At 38.7% G+C, this 18,113-nt stretch overlaps 1 protein-coding gene across 3 annotated transcripts; it reads right to left on the bottom strand.

The window, feature by feature from the left end:
* Positions 1-28: 28 nt before the first annotated feature.
* iffo1b (intermediate filament family orphan 1b) lies at positions 29-18,058 on the bottom strand. Of its 3 annotated transcripts, none has more exons than XM_055209613.2 (9): positions 16,672-18,058; positions 10,787-10,847; positions 9,646-9,747; positions 5,134-5,274; positions 4,501-4,688; positions 4,290-4,410; positions 3,491-3,580; positions 1,458-1,588; positions 29-1,379 (listed from the first exon to the last, which is right to left on the bottom strand). In XM_055209613.2, the coding sequence occupies exons 1-9, from the start codon at positions 17,670-17,672 to the stop codon at positions 1,298-1,300; spliced, it is 1,917 nt and encodes a 638-aa protein (XP_055065588.2). In that variant the 5' UTR covers positions 17,673-18,058; the 3' UTR covers positions 29-1,297. The 3 variants fall into 3 exon arrangements, with proteins under 3 accessions (XP_055065588.2, XP_055065587.2, XP_055065589.2); XM_055209612.2 differs by having other exon boundaries at positions 3,491-3,583; positions 16,672-18,057; XM_055209614.2 differs by having other exon boundaries at positions 3,491-3,583; positions 9,652-9,747; positions 16,672-18,054.
* Positions 18,059-18,113: the final 55 nt, after the last annotated feature.

Genomic DNA, 18,113 nt, shown 5'->3' with positions numbered 1-18,113 from the left:
AAATATAAAGTATTGAAGCATACAAGTCTTCATAGTCGAAGTACCCTTTAATTACCTTACAATACTGCACTGATAAAGTCGATAAATCGATCATGTAAGATACATTTTACACAAGAGTATCTGGAGTAAATGGAGACTGACCACCATTCATAGCAAATCTATGAGAAGGCGAAACCTCAAACTCAACTATTTCCATTTGATCAAAGCCAAACTCAGAACGAGACTAAGAAAATGCCCAACAACAATTGACAATATATCATGAATGTAAATAAATATAGAGTCGTGGTTCCTTATAGCATTGCACTAGCGACACCACTATGATGGGTTTGATTCACCACCAATGCACAAACTATATAATGCTTAAATGCATCACATGGAAATGGAAATCATCTAGCTCACAATATTATCACCTGACAACCCAAATGTCAATATTGCATTATGTTGCTAGGTCCCTCCTGAATCCGAAGTCTAATACAAATGCACAGTTTAACTCCGAGACAAAGAAAAACTGTGAGAGAGGTGAAAAGGAAATAACAAAGGCTGACATAGTTAACGCTTATCATTTACATCGGGCCATAACATCCTCAAACCCCGTTTGTCTGATCTCGACAATCACTCATGTTTTCCACTCGCATGAGAGGAAGTTACGCATTACTCTATGAGACTCCAAAGCAGCGTGGCATCAGCACGAATACGTCAAATGTCATATATTTCATGTGAATTTGAGGTTTGACTTGCAGGAAGACAGTTACATCCACCCTTTACCTGCATTAACAGCCCGGTATTTACAACAGGTCCGACAGGAAACCCGCAGCGGCATGAAATGCACACGTACATGCAGCAACCATAAGTTAGCAAATGTCCCCTAACTGCTCGAAGTCTCTAGGAAACAGAAACTTTATGAAAACCTTTTTTCGATTGATCAGACATGTGAAATCAAAAGTGACTGCGTTCGTCGCTGACAATACGGTGACTCAGGCAATAGGAGGACGAGACGGAAAACATGAATGATACCCGTTAGCGGACAGACTCGCCGAAATCAGATGAAAACAGACAATCTGGTGAGGGACTCAGTCAACGGTCTTTAAAATGGCATGGTGTACGTAAAGTATGTAGGCGTGAAAACAGCAGTGCTTTTCTGCACAACCCGCAGGGGAAAATGTCACACGGAGTTTGATGTTTTCTTCTGGGTGTTGAGCACACACGGTGTAATTCCATTTACCGCCACTAGAGGCAGCGATCAGCAAAGACATCTGGTTAATTTTGATGAGACTTCTCATCTTGCAATTCAGCGCCATTATCTTCCTCCCTCCTCAGGTTTATCCCTCTCGGCATCTCCGTTCACATCAGCGCCGCCTCCGGGTGCAGGTGAAGCAGATCTAATGCCAGAAAAAGTAATGATAAAATGACTTCTTGTACAATATATAATAACTGTGACAGAGAGCGTGTATGCGTACTTGTCTCCACTCTGGGTTATGAGTCTCCTGCACGTCTCCATCTGTACGTCCAGGCCTCTTTTCATACTGCACATCTCCATGTATTCATGCAGGTGACGATTCATGTCAGACTTTGCTGTGGCCAACTCCAACTACAGAGAAACACACCACATCACATCTTTAAAAAAACAATCCTTACATTATATTAACATGTATTCTTCAAATTAAGATGCTTTTATCCAATGTGGATTACAAACGACATTTCGAAAACCTATTAAAGGTTCACCCCCAAAAAAATTCTGTTACAAACCTGTATAAATGTCTTTGTTTTGCTAAACACAAAGGAAGATATATGTAATAAAGCAAAATACAGAAGCACCACTGACGGGGCGTCATGCACCATTTTTTTTAAGGGGGCACAGTGTGCACAGCTCACAGAAATGTGTGCATACACAGACATCAAATTAAATATTATAGAGCTTTCAGTCTTTTCCATGGCACTTACATTTATAACAATCTGAGCGCCCCTGCCTTCATGCAAAAACCTCCAAAATGAAAGTGTTGACTAACTTTCATATCAAACACTATTCAATGGGAATAATGACACATTTGTATCATATTTACATCAGAAACGGCAGGTTTTGTTTATTTACGTTTTGTTTAATGACTTGTTTAATTGTGTCATTACTGCATTTTGCACAACAACCGCATTATCCTATGAAATTAATGTAATTTTAAATCCAATAAGTATATAAACAACGAAAATGACATAAGGTATAGTCACGTGATTGATTTTAATGTTCGATAATGATTTAAAAAAAATATATATATAATAAAATTATTAGAGGAACGGATTTTTGCATTCAATTTTACCTCATATGTGAGCATGTGTAAAGCCGCGCCCCCGTGAACTCTGGCGAACTCTGGCGTTGTACCAAGAGGATGAATCTAGAAATCTCTACTAATACATTGTCGAGACGGTCACATTTTAAACCATACATTTTCTACACAGAGGAGGTTAACTGCACATTACGTACTGGGGTTTGGAAATGTTGTGAGCGTTTCTTACACGTTTTAATTCCTCAGATAGCCAAATGCAGCAGCAACAGCAAAGCTCGTGAGCGCCGCCAGAATAAAGTATTATGTGACATGATCAAAACGGCAAAAATCTCTGAAAAGTGACAAGGATCCAGCGCAGAATTGATAATATTGTGCATATTAAACAGATTAAAAGACAAGTTACAGATTAATGGACGCTTATTTGATTTTGAGGTTGCATGCAAAATCCATTTGGCTCAAAAAAAAAAAACCGAGGGGCAGTTTGAATGAGCATGACGCCTCTGACCACTGACTACTATAGAAGGAAAAAACACTACTATGGAAGTAAATGGTGCTCAAAATACCTTTCTTTGTGTTCAACAAAACAAAGAAATTCATACAGGTTTGTAATGATTACAAAATTTTCATTTTTGGGTGAACTATCCCTTTAAAGGGAACATATCATAAAAATCTGACTTTTTTCATGTTTAAGTGCTATAATTGGGTCCCCAGAGCTTCTATGAACTATAAAATGTGAAAAAGATCAACCCAGTAACTTAGTTTTGGTAAACCATTCTCTGCAAGCATGTAAAAAATAGGTAATTGAAATGTTGCTCCCCTTGTGATGTCAGAAGGGGAAAATACAGGCCCTTAATCTGCACTATCCAACCACAGCACCGCCATTTAGTGCAGAGATCAGCTCATTTGCATTTCAAAGGACACCCAAAACACACATTTTGCTCAGACCTACAAAGTGTCAATTTTAACATGTTATAATAAATTATCTATATGGTATTTTGAGCTTAAAATTCACAAACGTACTCAGGGGACACCAAATATTTATTTCACATCTTTAAAAAGTCTTGTGAAGTAAAGTTCTTCTGAATTACATACTAACAGAGTTATAGACTAACATCAGTAATTTCATTATAATATAAATAGTAAGTCAGATGTAAATAGAGCACAATTTTGACCATTTCCTAAGAAAAAAACTCAAAGATGTTCGATTGTCTCACCTCTATCTGGTCTATAGTCTCCTGATACTCTTTCTCCCTGGACTTGAACAGACACTCTGTGTCATTTATCACCTTTTCTAAACAATCATCCTGCTGAGAGAGAGAGAGAGAGAGAGAGAGACACCATGCACCCATTATCACATGAACCATAAGCTCTGAGCATCAGATCAGATTTAACCAGAGGCAAAATAAAATACTGGATAAATGACCCTGCTGATGGAAATTGTTTAACACATTGAATCCTTTGAGCTTTCTATGAAACACAACACACTTCCAGCAAACATCGCATTAGCTAATGTCAGGGACGCTTAGTATCCAACTGCCCTATAGCAAACTACACTACAGCAAAACAAACTACCGTACGGTACCCGTGCATGTACCAGTTTGTGCCGTGCGAGTGTTTGCATGCAAAAACATAGAAATGAGAGGGAGGAGAGTGCCTGAGGAATAAAGAAAGATAGAAAAATGCTAAAATTAAACTGTGAAAGAAAAACTTTAAATTATAAGAGAGAGAAAGCTTTCAGAAACACAACAGTAAAATTAAGCAGGATTCATTTTACATGTAAAGATGTGTTCCAATCATAATTCATAACAGCACATATAGTAAATGTTTCAGAAGAAAAATACTTAAAAAAAACCTTGTTAATTCTACTGGTTATTTAAATGATTGAGAAAGGAAGTTAAGCTGTAACATCAATGAAAGAACAGCAAACCAACCACATATAAACCACACGTACATCAACTGAGATTAATGAAACCACAAGACATGGCAATGACCCAAAATCCACTCAAAACTTACTTCACCCTGGCTGGTGTCTGCCGTTAAAGTGCATCGTGGGAAATCCTCCCACAGAAGCAGTGTCTCCTCAGTCTCCTCCCATGCTAGAGAGTCACAATCATCCTCAAACTCACACTCACGCCTGGCAAAAACAAAGACACCCCCATCAAGTCAGTTACGTATCACCTATAAATGCAGTATAACATATTGGCCTGCATGTTAAATCGCTCACAGTTGGGTTAACATTCTGTGCATCTCTTCATTGATCTGAAAGGTTGAAGGAGTGCACACTTCATCGTCTTTCACACCACCTCCATCACTCTCAGAAGTGCTGACCGGCTCATCTGTCTCGCTGCCATTGGCGGCCTGAGAGCCTTGCTTACGAGCACGAGAGGTGATGGCGTTTTGAGGGCTGGGAACCTGAGAGAAAGAGACACGTATAAAATATTTATTTATTTTACTCTTTGTTTTTGAATGTACATACATTATGTATATTTAATGTACAGTTTGGCAGCATAGACATAATTATTGCATTTTTTACTGGCAGCCACTAGTAACCATTTATTAAACAATATTGAATAAATTCATTCATTTTTAGGTGAACATAAATAGTTTTTATTGACCAACATATTAATAAACTTAAAATGCAAGCAAGCATGCATCTACCCATAATGCAATGCAATGCAATGCAGACCAGCTATCTGCATCTAAGATACTACAGCATCAGCGCTGTGCGAGAAAGGGAGGATAACCACGTCCATTGCATTAGCAGCGCAAAGGGTCATGGGTTCGAATCCAGGGATGAAAGCATCTGCCTAATGCATACATGTGAATTACTCTGATAATAGATAGATGGATAGACTACCTTAAAGATTTTGATGGGATCTTCACAGTTTCTTTGCTGGGCGACATCACACAGGCGAGCTGTGATGTCGATGCGTCTGCAGATATCCATGTCCACCTTCATGGCCTTCTCTTGAATCTTACTGTCCAACTCGGACAGGTTCTGTAAGGATGCAGATTTACTTAAGTGGGTGTGTTTGTGTCATTAAAAGCAAAAGTAATTTCATTACTTGTTATTCAAGGAGTTAATTCTTACGAAGTGCTAATAACAGTTTTAGAGCAAATGTGAAACCGAAACCACAGCGGCATTTCCATTTCGACACACGAGACAAACCGTGATGTGTCATCTTTGGACATACGGCTAATGCAGAACTCATTTGCAAACACAAACTATTCTGACTATTTCGCATTTCTGGGAAGTGTATCTGATATTATTTCAGATATATTTAAAGGATTCAGATAAACAGAGTGTGAAGTTTATGAGTGTGAAGTGGGGGGAAATGGTAAGTGTAAAGACTCATAGCACAAAGCTTGAATATTCAGAAAGAAAATATGATGACTGAAGTCTGCGTTGAGAAATGATAGTGTAGCACACAACATTCATGAGATCTCTGGATACAAACCCTTTAGTGTATGCAATTTGTTGAGGTAAACAAGATGGAGTCCTGATGACTCAGTTGTTTGTGAGTGAGCAGCCTGTTTGTCTTATACTGTATTTACAGTACTGTAATATTTGCTTTAGATGAATCAGTGAAAAACCTTTTGTGTTCTTTTTAAAGCTGAAAAGCTTACATAATACACACTGTTTCTCCTTATCTCATGGTAATCTTGAGTACCTAGTATTACATAGTAGTTCTTCTGGAGGCGTACCGCTGGTGGAGCGAGTCACCAGCAAGCAACACAGACAAAACATTATCTCACTATCTCTGGATAGCTTATGATTCAATACACTTTCGTGTTGTTTATATTATATGCATTTACGTGACGATTGCCAACAAAACAACAATATTTGATGCACCTTTACTTAACGCCTGCAACTCATGACCCTGTTGGTTATGGAGGACCGCAAGAGTCATGCAAAATGTAATAAAGAACTTCAATATTTAATAACTACCTGGACAATAAAAATGGCAAATTAATACATTTGATTAAAAATTCATTAATTAATCTATAAATAAATAGACAAAGTTCAAAAAAAAAATCATTATGTATCATTTTTAGGCAATAAAAAGTGAGATTATAAAAATAATGTAGAAATTAAATATTAATCCATTAATAAATAGTTCAAATTAATATAACAATTTACAAAAACAACATAAAACACTCAATAAGTTCATCATTTTAAATTGCATTTACAAATTCTTAATTAAATAATGGATTTTCAAAATGTATTTCAAAAAATTTCCGTTTAACATTTCTGTTTTCATTTTCATTTTAGCCTCTCTATTTTGCTTTTCCGTGACTCTTTGGGTCCTCATCCGAGATCTGTAAATCTGCGCATGAAGTACAATCAGAGCCAATCAGCGAGCTTGTTACATCTACCTGGCCATAGCTAATTTGCATTTCTCATTTGACCATTTGCAAGGACCCAAAGAGTCACGGAAAAGCTAAATAGAGAAGCTAAAACGAAAAGCAAATTGAATAGCGAAAAGAATAAGGAGAACAATCGGGAAAATGAAAACAGAAATGTTAAACGGAAATGCCCTTTTAAATGCCTAATTTAAACCTGTATTTGTAGTTCAATTTAAAAATGGACTCTGGCAAAGTGAAAAACTGTTCTGTGGTCCAAAGAATCAAAATTTGAAGTTCTTTTTGAAAAACTGGGATGCCATTTCATCCGGACTAAAGAGGACAATGACAACCCAAGTTGTTATTAGCGCTCAGTTCAGAAGCCTGCATCTCTGATGGTTTGGGGTTGCATGAGTACGTGTGTCATGGGCAGCTTACACATCTGGAAAGGCACCATCAATACTGAAAGGTTTATCCAAGTTCTAGATACATATGATCCCATTCAGACGTCGTCTCTTTCAGGGAAGAGCTTGCATTTTCCAACATGACAAATGCCAGACCACATACTGCATCAATTACAACATCAAGACTGCGTAGATGAAGGATCTGAGTACTGAAATGGCCAGCCTGCAGTCCAGATCTTTCACCCACAGAAAACATTTGGTGCATCATAAAGAGGAAGATGCGACAAAGAAGACTTAAGACAGTTGAGCAACTAGAAGTCTGTATTAGACAAGAATAGGACAACATTCCTATTCCTAAACATTGGTCCTCCTCCAGCTGTTCCTTGTGTGTACATTTGGGTTTTCTGGCCTCTTGTTGCTGCCTGTCCCGGCTTTTTTTGGAGTGTTTGGCTCTCATGAAATCCAAAATGAGTCAATATTTGGCATGACATTTCAAAATGTATCACTTTCAACATTTGATTTGTTGTCTGTATTCTACTGTGAATAAAATATAAGTTTATGAGATTTGTAAATTATTCCATTCCTTTTTTATTCACAATTTCTACTATGTCCCAACTTTTTCTGTTTTGGGGTTGTATAAATCCAGTTATTTATTCCTCTTTTTAAATCGATTTTTGAAATACATTTTGAAAATCCATTATTTTATTAACAATTTATAAATGCAATTTAAAATGATGAACTTATTGAGTGTTTTATGTTGTTTTTGTAAATTGTTATATTACTTTGAACTCTTTATTAATGGATTCATATTTTATTTCTAAATTATTTTTATAATCTCACTTTTTATTGCCTAATAAATTGTTACATAATGACTTTTCTGTAACTATTGTCTATTTATTTATAGAATAATTAATGAATTTTGAAACAAATGTATTAATTGTAGTTATTAAATATTGAAGTTCTTTATTACATTTTGCATGACTCTTGTGGTCCTCCATAGTTGGTACCACCACATTTCAAGAAAACTACCGTTTAACACACACACACACACACACACACACACACACACACAGCTCTGCTGCTACCCTTGTTTATTCTTGTTTGTTGGGTTCATTGGGAAGCTGAACAAGCTTATATTTGGTTCACAAACAACAACACACTTCTCTGGTGACGCTGATTTCGTGTCAGCTCTTGGTTGGTGTGTACGTCCTAGGGGTGTAACGGTACGCACAAATCACGGTTCGGTGCGTACCTCGGTTTTGAAGCCACGGTTCGGTTCATTTTCGGTACAGTAAGGGAAAAATGCAAACATTAAAGGCGGAGTCCACGATGTTTGAAAAACGCGTTGGAAAAGGAGACGGGCCGACTACCAAAACACACTTATAGCCAATAAAATCAAATCAAATGCCAGTTTGCGTATGTGTGGGGCGGGTCTATCAACAGAAGGTCCAGATTCTATTGGGGTAGGGGCGTGTTTGTTTAGGTGATTTCAAATATCAACATTGGCTTTCAAACATCATGGACTCCGCCTTTAAACTGCAGGTTGTTTATTACTATAAACTTTTTTACTATTTGTTTACACTTTTTAAACACTTTTTATTAAAATATAATATATATATAAATGAAAAAATAATAAATAAAATACTACTGCAAAGTTCTTTTTTACATTATTTTATAACAGTAGGTAACTCTTTTCTTAACCTTCTCTTAAACTTTTTCTACTTAAACCTTGCACTAAACTAACAAATTCATTTCCTGAATACATTTATGAACTATTAGCCTACATTTTTGCACGTTTCTCCTAATCTTTGCTTGTGTTGTCAATGTAAGCTGTGATTTAAACTAACGAACCCCTCCGCAGCTGAGTAAGACCAGGTTACAGCTCTTTTCTGTCCCGACCAGCTGATCGCATTGTGACAATGATATGATTGACGTGAGGTGCAGATGAAAAATCTGATCACGCGTTCCTTATTCTCGCTGTCACAGAAAGCGCGTCTCATGATTGCGTAGCAATGAAAGTCGAGCAACCTCTCACGCACTTTTGAAAGAACAAAACAGCGCGGTGACACGCATTTAACATGCGCTTTTAGACACGACACGTAAACGTTTACATCAATAATCAAACGAATATACAACTAAGTAAATAAAAATCTTTCTGCGGGCCGAATTATGTTATATGTTTGACAGAAGACTTGCGCTGAACACGGAGACTTCCGCCACTTAATATGTTCGTGTGGAAACGCAGGATTATGTTCCGCACAGGCGCACATAAAAGATTGCATTCGGCCTTTCGGTGCACATGTGCACCGTGCCGAAAGCCCTGAACCAAACGGGCCGATACGAATACACGTACCGTTACACCCCTAGTACGTCCGCTATTTCTTTTAAAGTGCCCATATAAGGACTTTCATTGTACTTCCTGCACTGAAATTGAACATTTTATGTATGAATCTTTCATGTTGCAAAAAAATGATCCAAAACTTGTACAAACCCTGGCGAAGTGCATTCGTCACAGAAATAAACTGTCCCTTTAAGGAGCTGTATTGTTTATATTGGTTGTGCCATCCAGTGTCTTTAATGGAGTGCTGCAGTGCTAGTAGTCTTGAGTGCTTTCGACTTACACTTACATTGCTCATGAGTCCTTTAAAGAGCACCAGTTCAGCTTTCAGCTGTTGTACTTTGAGGGCCAACTCATCCTGGCAAACTTCACTCTCCTGTAGGTCCTACATAAACACAAAGAGGCATTTCCAACATCAGCCTTATGAACGAATTAAAAATTTAAAGGCACAATATGTACTGTCATTTTTGCCGCTAGAGGTCACAAAGCAATAACAAAGGTGTAGGTTGATGACGCTGTGATGGAGCGTGGAATGATGGGAATTGTAGTATTCACCTCAACTGCGAGTGGGAATTGATCCAACAGGACTCAAAAATCATGTTCATGGATTTTGTAATTAAATAAACTGTTACGTTATAACTTAAGCCAACAGAGTGGCTTGATAATAAAAACAGCAGTGTTGTGCATGACCAGGTTTTCCAAAACTGGGGTTCGGGGAATTGCATGTGTTGATGAAAAATAATAACAATTAAATAATACAATGTAAATAAATAATAAAAAACTAAATAAAACACAAACAAAATATATATTTTATTTGTTTAATCTGCATGTCATGTGATCATTACACAACTCTACAATATTTTAGAAAACTAGAAAACCTAATGAAGATACAATTACAGGTAATGATGACTAACTGTAAAATACTACTAATAAAAACTTTTAACAGTTAAACAAGCAAATGTGCTATTAAATTACTGAAATATTTACTAAAAATCTCAGGGGGTACTTTAAGTAAATAATAGAGGTCAAGGGGTTTCGACTGACAAAAAAGTTTGAAAACCCCTGTACTAGATGGTACATCTACTACTTAAGCAAGCCCCAATGCACAGATCAATCGGCGCATGACATGGATGTACATTTGGACAAGGACATTTGATAGGTTAGGTGTGCAAATTACTGAGAAAAATAATCAACACCCATGAAACTAAGATTAGATAGATGGACGGACAGATTGAACCTTATTGTAAAGTGGTAACACTTCATCTGTTTACACATATTTAGTCTACAACTTTAACATTATTCTAGAAAAATTAACCCAAAAACTACCCAATAAAACAAGAAGCCAAATGTGGCAGTCAGACTGCCATCTATAAGGAATACATTGCTGAAAAGAGTTTGCCGTGGATTTAAAAAGTGCCACTCACCTCTTGAAGCTCACTGACTCTTTGCTCCATTTCCATTCTTATGGTGTATTCCTCCTCCCATCTGAGACCACAAAACCAAAACAGACATTCAGAACCAACAACACACTTTCCCTTCTTAAAAGCATGATGATGTCATTTGATATTTGTTAAAAAGCTTGATGTTTTTAAATGCTAAAATTAAATGAAAACTAATAAAGCAAATACTATTTATATAAGTAATAAATAAATAAATATCATATAGTTTCAGCGATGTATGAAGACCAAGGCTTTGAACCGGTTCACGGAACGAAAACCAGAAACTTTCGATGTTTTGCAAGGAACAGAAACGAAACCAGAAACTTTAAAAAAAAAAATATGTTCGGAACAGAAATGATGTTTAATTAACAAAGTTCGGGAGGAACACGTTCAAATAATCAACCTAATCACCTCAACTATGACCAGCTGTTGACAATCAGCAATCAGCTATCCACCTGATCGGCATCAACAGAAACCTATATAGACTGGAAACCAACTCACCCTCATTCCTCGATAGTTTCAGCATCCCTCCACCTCCCCTTCCCCGCACGATTGCATAGTCTACTTACTAACCAGAACAGGGGGGATTGTTCTGGGTTCGGGCCTAAGGCTGAGCCCGGAACCCTCTCCCCGCCAGGAAGCGCTCCGGGCTCAGTCCATTAACGAGCTCGGAGCCCTCTCCTCGGACAGCACGCCAAATACGCATATTAATAACTCTGTTCTGAATTATTTGTAAGTGTGAACTCGTGAATTGTTTATTTAAAATAATGGTAACTGGTTAATACCGTTATTTTTTCGTTCTTTGACAAGATTTCAAGCAATATGACTCGGTGAAGTTCACTTCTGGTTGTTGTTGACTAATCAGAGAAATGAGAAGCTTGCCAGCAGCAAGTAGCTTACTCAAGGCCAAGTCTCTAATGCTCAATCATAAGAGGTTAATATTGTAGGCTACCATCTCATTTTTTACAATTATTTGTGGTGTAACTGATCGTAGTTGATCCGTGATCTGTACAGATCACGACGCACGGTTCGGCTCGCATGCGATTTGCGGATCAATACGCAAAATTAAATAGGGTGAAAGTTGATCATTTGCACGCGTTTCAAAGGTTTAACCACAAAAAGGCGCTAAAGTGAGCAATTTTCTGTACACACAGACACACATGCGGTGGAATATGTCTGGTCTAACTCCAATCAAACGTGATTATCCCTATGCCCTTCAAAGATCAAAACTCTTGATGTATAAACTTGAGAGAGAGTTGCGCTAATGTGTCTCATACTGTAGTCCATTAAAATACATTTGGCGAATAAAGCACTGAAAAATTTTCACTTTTTTTCACTGTGTGTATGCGCGTGTTTAAGTGCACTCAACAAATGTAGGCATGTCAGAATTACAGTTATGACACTTACATGTAGCCTTTTTTAATGTTTGATGACAAAATAGAGACTTCAGGAAAATTATGTAGACTACTAATTTAAGTTTAATGTCCTAATGATCAGCCTACTTATTTGTATCTCCCACAGCTGACATGGAACTTTATTAACTGGTTCGGAAACTTTATTTTTTGTTCTAACCGGTTCAGGAACGTCAAATTTAGGATTGAACTGAAAACCGGAAATGTTAAAATACTGTTTCTGTTCGGAACGAACCAATTGGGAAAAAATCTGGTTGAATGTGGAAACATTTATTTTTGGTGGTTAATTTTGATTTTGTGGTGGACTAAGAAATAAATGATGTATGGGGATGTATAGCATTCCAACGCTGCTCCCACGAATGTCACAGCAGTAGGTAGCGCAAATATAACAACATGCCTATAATCCACTCTGAAGTGATACTAAACTCGATGGAAGAGCTAACCAACCCAAAGTGAAGTGAGCTGACACGACCTGACCCATGGGGGGTACTATGCAATGGATAAGCGCCATTGGACGATGCATGTTTGCTATGTGACGGCTATCGTAGCTTCTTTTCGCGTTTCGAAATTGAGGTTAGCTGCAATTCACAATCTCACTGCTAGAATCCCACACTAGACCTTTAAAGCTGCAATTTGTAACTTTTGCCTGTCTATCACCATCTCTGAGCACGTTTACATGCACAGAATAAGCGGATAACTATCAAAAATCTGCTTATTACAGAAAACTTTTTTCATGCGTTTACATGCATAAAACTTGGGACTGAATGACAGTGACATCACCACCTATAGTACTGTCATGGACTACACTCCATTCAGCTTAAACACTCCCAAGAAACTCCAGGACACAGATGATTAATTTCCATAAAGTTTACTGGGAATATTGTGAAACTGTAATACAATACAAATGAGATTAAATGAGTATATGTAAGGAATGGTTGACGACGGGCCATTGAATTGTAAGAAAATGATGCACACCAAGGTGGTAATGCGGCACGACGCGAAGCGGAGTGCTGTTACACCACAGGTGTGCATTGTTTTCAAATGGTTCAGGGGACCGGAGTCAATTATTCCGCTTATACCACGGTTACCACAAACATTGCTCTGGTGCCTATTTTTAAGACATTTGAAAAGATAGGTGTGCGGTTTACAGAAAAATAATCAACACCCATAGAACATTTCTCAGCCAATCAGAATGCAGCATTCAACAGACCCGTGGTATAATAATACTGAATTCAAATACAAATCACACGAAAAACAGCGCGGATTATTTACACAGCGTGATATGAGAAACGTAATCGAGCCATTAAACAATAGGCAGTAATAGACATAAAGCTAACTCAGCCAAATCAATAATCTCACAAAGGATGAAAATACGCGTTATAATAATATTACATAAGTAATACTCACAGACGTTGCTTTAGCAAAGAGAAAGAGGAAAAAGCGATCGCCTGAAAAACGGATGACTGAGTGAGCTCGCTCCCCGCTGCTACTGACAACCGTGCAGCGATCTACTTCCCGATTCAGACATGCGCCGGTGTCATATCACTATAGTAACAAAGGTAAACAAATGACGCTGCACTACTGAAACAACAAAAACAATTATACCGGTATATATTTTAATTTCCCAACGCGTCATGACAAGTACACAATAGTCGTTCAAAAAGTCAACGGCATATTTGTCTTATTAAAGGAACAGTATGTAGGATTGTGGCCAAAACTGGTATTGCAATAACAAAACTTGTGGCTAAAACTGGTACTGCAATCACACAACTGGTGGCCAATACACAAAATGACAACATAAACATCAGTTGAGGGCTGCAACTCCACTTTTTAAATGACAATAACCCACTGTTGTCAGTGATATAAGTATTTGAATGAAAATCATTTCTTAATGTCTAGTGACATATCAGGGCCATTTTATGATTAATTGATATAAATTTCTTACATACTGTTCCTTTAAGCTATACTGTTGTATCTCTTCTCATGTCTGCAGAACCTGTATATGTAACATGAGCTTCTATTTTAACAGTTTCTCTGCCAACTGCTTTAGTCGAGCGAAGACTTTTATGCGTTACTTTGCGCTTACTTCCGCGTGTAACGTTTATCTATCATACGCGGAGACATGCGCACATGGACAAAACCGTGAGAAAGCCGGTTAAGTTGTTTACATGCCACGCAAAATCGGCGTAATGAGCAAAAAACTACCTGTGCCGATCGTTTTTTGTTTACACCGTTTATGGGCTTTCCCCCGATAAAGAAAAACGTTTTACACGTTTACATGACCCCGTGTGTTATCAGTTTATTAAGCATAATCGGCGTAAGACTGTGCATGTAAACACACTCTCTGTTTAAATATAAGATTAGAGTGATTTGCAGATCTCAAAGTTGAAAACTTTCAAGTTACAGTTGGTTTTTGCACTTAAAGGTGGCATGCGTGATCTCTAAAAGCCAATGGCTAAAAGTGTGTTTTTCAAAAATAATGCACCCCGCCTTTAATAAAGTCACCTTCTATGTAGATATCAGAGAACAACTTAACATATTGTATCACTGCATTCTTTGGCACCTTTAATGTAATGTTGTAAAATGTCTTTTATTGTATAGTTGTGTTCATGCATTGTATGACGGATTGTGATTGGCCCATATAGGGTTGTTTTCTATTCATTGGTTAATATTGTATTTTAAAGTGTGTATATGCCTGATGAATGTCAGTGGACCGAAATATAAATATTCTAGCAAGTATTGCTAGTGTACGGGGTATCATGTTTATATTTCATACCTGACAGTTAGTGTTTGACTATTTTCCTATACGCACCTATCACCTTTTTTTCAGGTGTGCAGAGTTTCTATAAAATGTGCACATTTGCCAATACAGGAAACACTGGAGCATCTGGATGAAGAGACTATTCTGTTGTATCTGTCTAGAGAATATCTGCATGTGAGAGACACAACGGCACCAAACAAAGTAGTATTGTTGTTATTGAGTATGTTAGCAAAACATAAGTGCATAGCCCTTTTAAATGATCCATCAGTCTGGGCTAATTTACTGTGTGTCTGTTCAACAGCAATATGTTCCAGCGCAGTAGTATAGTGCAATGAGGTGGAACTGAACGACTCCTGTGCTGCTTACGTAAGACCTGCTTGACATTCACAGCATTGCAGCAGCACTTCACTGGACTGCAAGGTTAAGTGTAAGGCCATGCATTACAGACAACCAAAGAGTTAAACATACAATTACTGAGGAGAGTGACATATAATGAAAGTGTGAAGAGGGAAGGGGAGTAAAAGAGCGCGAGAGAGATAGAGGAAGAAAGAGAGCAAGGTTGTTTGTCTGCGGAGTCCCGGTGTATGTACTGCAATGCAGATGCATCATAGATCACTGCTGCTTGAAGTTGTGGCTGAGAGAGAGAGTGAGTGAGAGAGAGACTCATGGTTTTAAATGAAATTATTACACAAATGGCATCTATCTGTCTATCTCTCTCTCTATTTATCTATCTGAGTCAACAAACAGTAATGAGCTGACAGTCTGTTCAGCCCTAAATAAAGCTGTTACTCATGACTGACTGCAGCAGGAATGTGCCGCTTTGGGTGCTGCAGGTCTGGACATTGACTTTGATGGCTTGTCCTCATAGATAAAATACCTTTCCTTTGAATAACACGGCCTGGATTACTAAAAGCGTTTGGCATATGATATATAATATCGGACTGGTATGATGCAAAGGTGTGTGAGAAAGTTAAACTCTTAAAAAAAGTGATTCAGTGGCCCATTGATCTCCAATCATCCTGAACTTCACTACATCACTTTTATAGGTGACAAAGCGGAGATGTGATTGTCAACTATGGTAGTCCATCCTCGAAATGTGACCCCTAAAGTGCTAAAGTGAATAGTGAACCTGCCGGCTGTGACTCTCTAACCATTAGGCCACGACTCATGAACTCTTACATAGGGTTTACTATCGAAAGGGATTCTCCATTCAGTAATCCGAGATCTTTTTTAAGCCTTGAGAAATAAAGATACAGTTACGTCTTTGACAGTCAGCAGATGATTTACACACAAGCTACATTTATTCGCACAAAAGTTGCATGTCGAAACACGTTCCTCTTCAGAGATTTAAGACACAAAACGGTACTAAACAGACAATTCATACAGCCTGCAACTTTTTGATTATTGATTCAATGAAAGCACAATGTTGTTGATTCTTCAAGACTGCATCATTGGTGTTTTATGACAAAATCACAGCTGATGATTATAAGTAAGTGTAAGATTTCCGCTCAGCACCAGAATGATGGACAGCGCTTTGGAAAATGCAGAGGATTTTGGCTTTACGCTCCCAAGATTCAACAACAAAGACTTTTTGCATCATAATGTCTGATCCATAAGCAAACATTTCAGAAAGACACCCCTACCCCATCTTTGCCCAATATGCCTGTCTTTGGGGACACAAATATATTCATATTTACCTTCGTTTGTACTCATCCCTCTCCCTTTTGATTTTAGCCAGGACATTGTAAAGTGCTCTGATCTCTGGGGTGATGGTGTCTATTTGGACACCCACTCCATCTGGGTGAACCCATGACACTCCGGGACTGGTGACCCGTGTCTCTGACCCGCTTCCCAATTTCCTTGTGTGGTTGTAGGACCAGATAGTGCCCGGGAGGAACCGAGGGGGAGGATTGGGACACGTCCCCGTGCCAACACTGCTCATGCGTGGGCTGTTATTGGAGTTGTTGGTGTTGGCTGAAGCGGCTTCGGTGGTGGGTGTGCAGGCACTAACCGTGATGGTTGGGTTTTTATTTGATTTTGGGTCGGCAGAACCAAAGCTCCCATCATCAGCTTTACTGGGCTCAAGTTTGAGAACAGTTGTGAGAGAAGGCATACATAAAGTAGTGGGTCGTTTGGCAGAGTTATTGGTGTTTTGGATAGATAGAGACCCAGGCCGGACCCCGATAGGCCCAATAAACCCAGTCTGGACACCGACGTCTTTGGTCCTGCCGTCCTCAACGCATGCATTCGTTTTATTGCTGTCCAAGGCCTGCTGTAGCTGTAGCTCCAATGTCTTATTGCGTCTCTCCAGTTCATGCACTTTTGCCAGAAAGCATCGGAAACGCAGATTCAGAGTCTTTAGCACGCTTATATTGGAGCCCAGGTCGTTTCTCAGTGCCATGGCTGTAGGAGGAGGAGGAGGAGGCGGTTGAGACCAGTACAGGGAGGAATTAAAATGCAGGTAAGGTAACCCAGTGTGGGATGCTAGGTCAAATGCGCTTTGGGAGACGCTACCAGGTCCCAGACCGAATCCGGGATGATCTCCGAGGAAATAAGAGGATGGGTCGGCAGCCTCGGGCAGTAAACCCGAGGGTGAATCTGGATGTCCGGGTCCTTCTGGTGAATGAAGCAGTTGATGCTGATGGAGGGGAGAATTCATACTACGGTAGGGAAAACTGAAGCGCTGCAGATCGGGCATGAACACCAGCTCTGACTTCCCAAACAGTTAACGGCTTGGTTTGGCTAATAAATGGCTTATAAAATTAGTGATGGTTACCACCCCGAAGACACGGCAATATCCACATTTAACACCTCAAGAGTTAAGAGTATTAATGATGAATGCTGAGTAAGGTTGAATAGACGCTTACGGAGATGAAAGAGTCTCACTGCAGCAAAGGATAATAAAACGGTGGCGAATGCGTTACATAAGCATGCAAACCCTAAAAAGTTAATTAGACTGTAATGACTAATATGAACGAAATAAAGCTGAAATATGTCCAAACGCACGTCTCGTGGCCGCTCCGTCTGGAAACGCAAATACACTTGCACGAGTCTCTGCAGGGATTTAGTTCGCAGACTACCGTAATATCTGCAGTAGCGATGGCGTGACTGACTTCATGCGCCGCTGCACAGATACGTC

This window comes from Misgurnus anguillicaudatus, chromosome 10, assembly GCF_027580225.2.
Source record: "Misgurnus anguillicaudatus chromosome 10, ASM2758022v2, whole genome shotgun sequence".
In the NCBI taxonomy this organism is placed as follows: Eukaryota; Metazoa; Chordata; class Actinopteri; order Cypriniformes; family Cobitidae; genus Misgurnus; species Misgurnus anguillicaudatus.
Note: the sequence above shows the minus strand (reverse complement) of the source record. Positions and strands in the feature narration are given on the sequence as shown.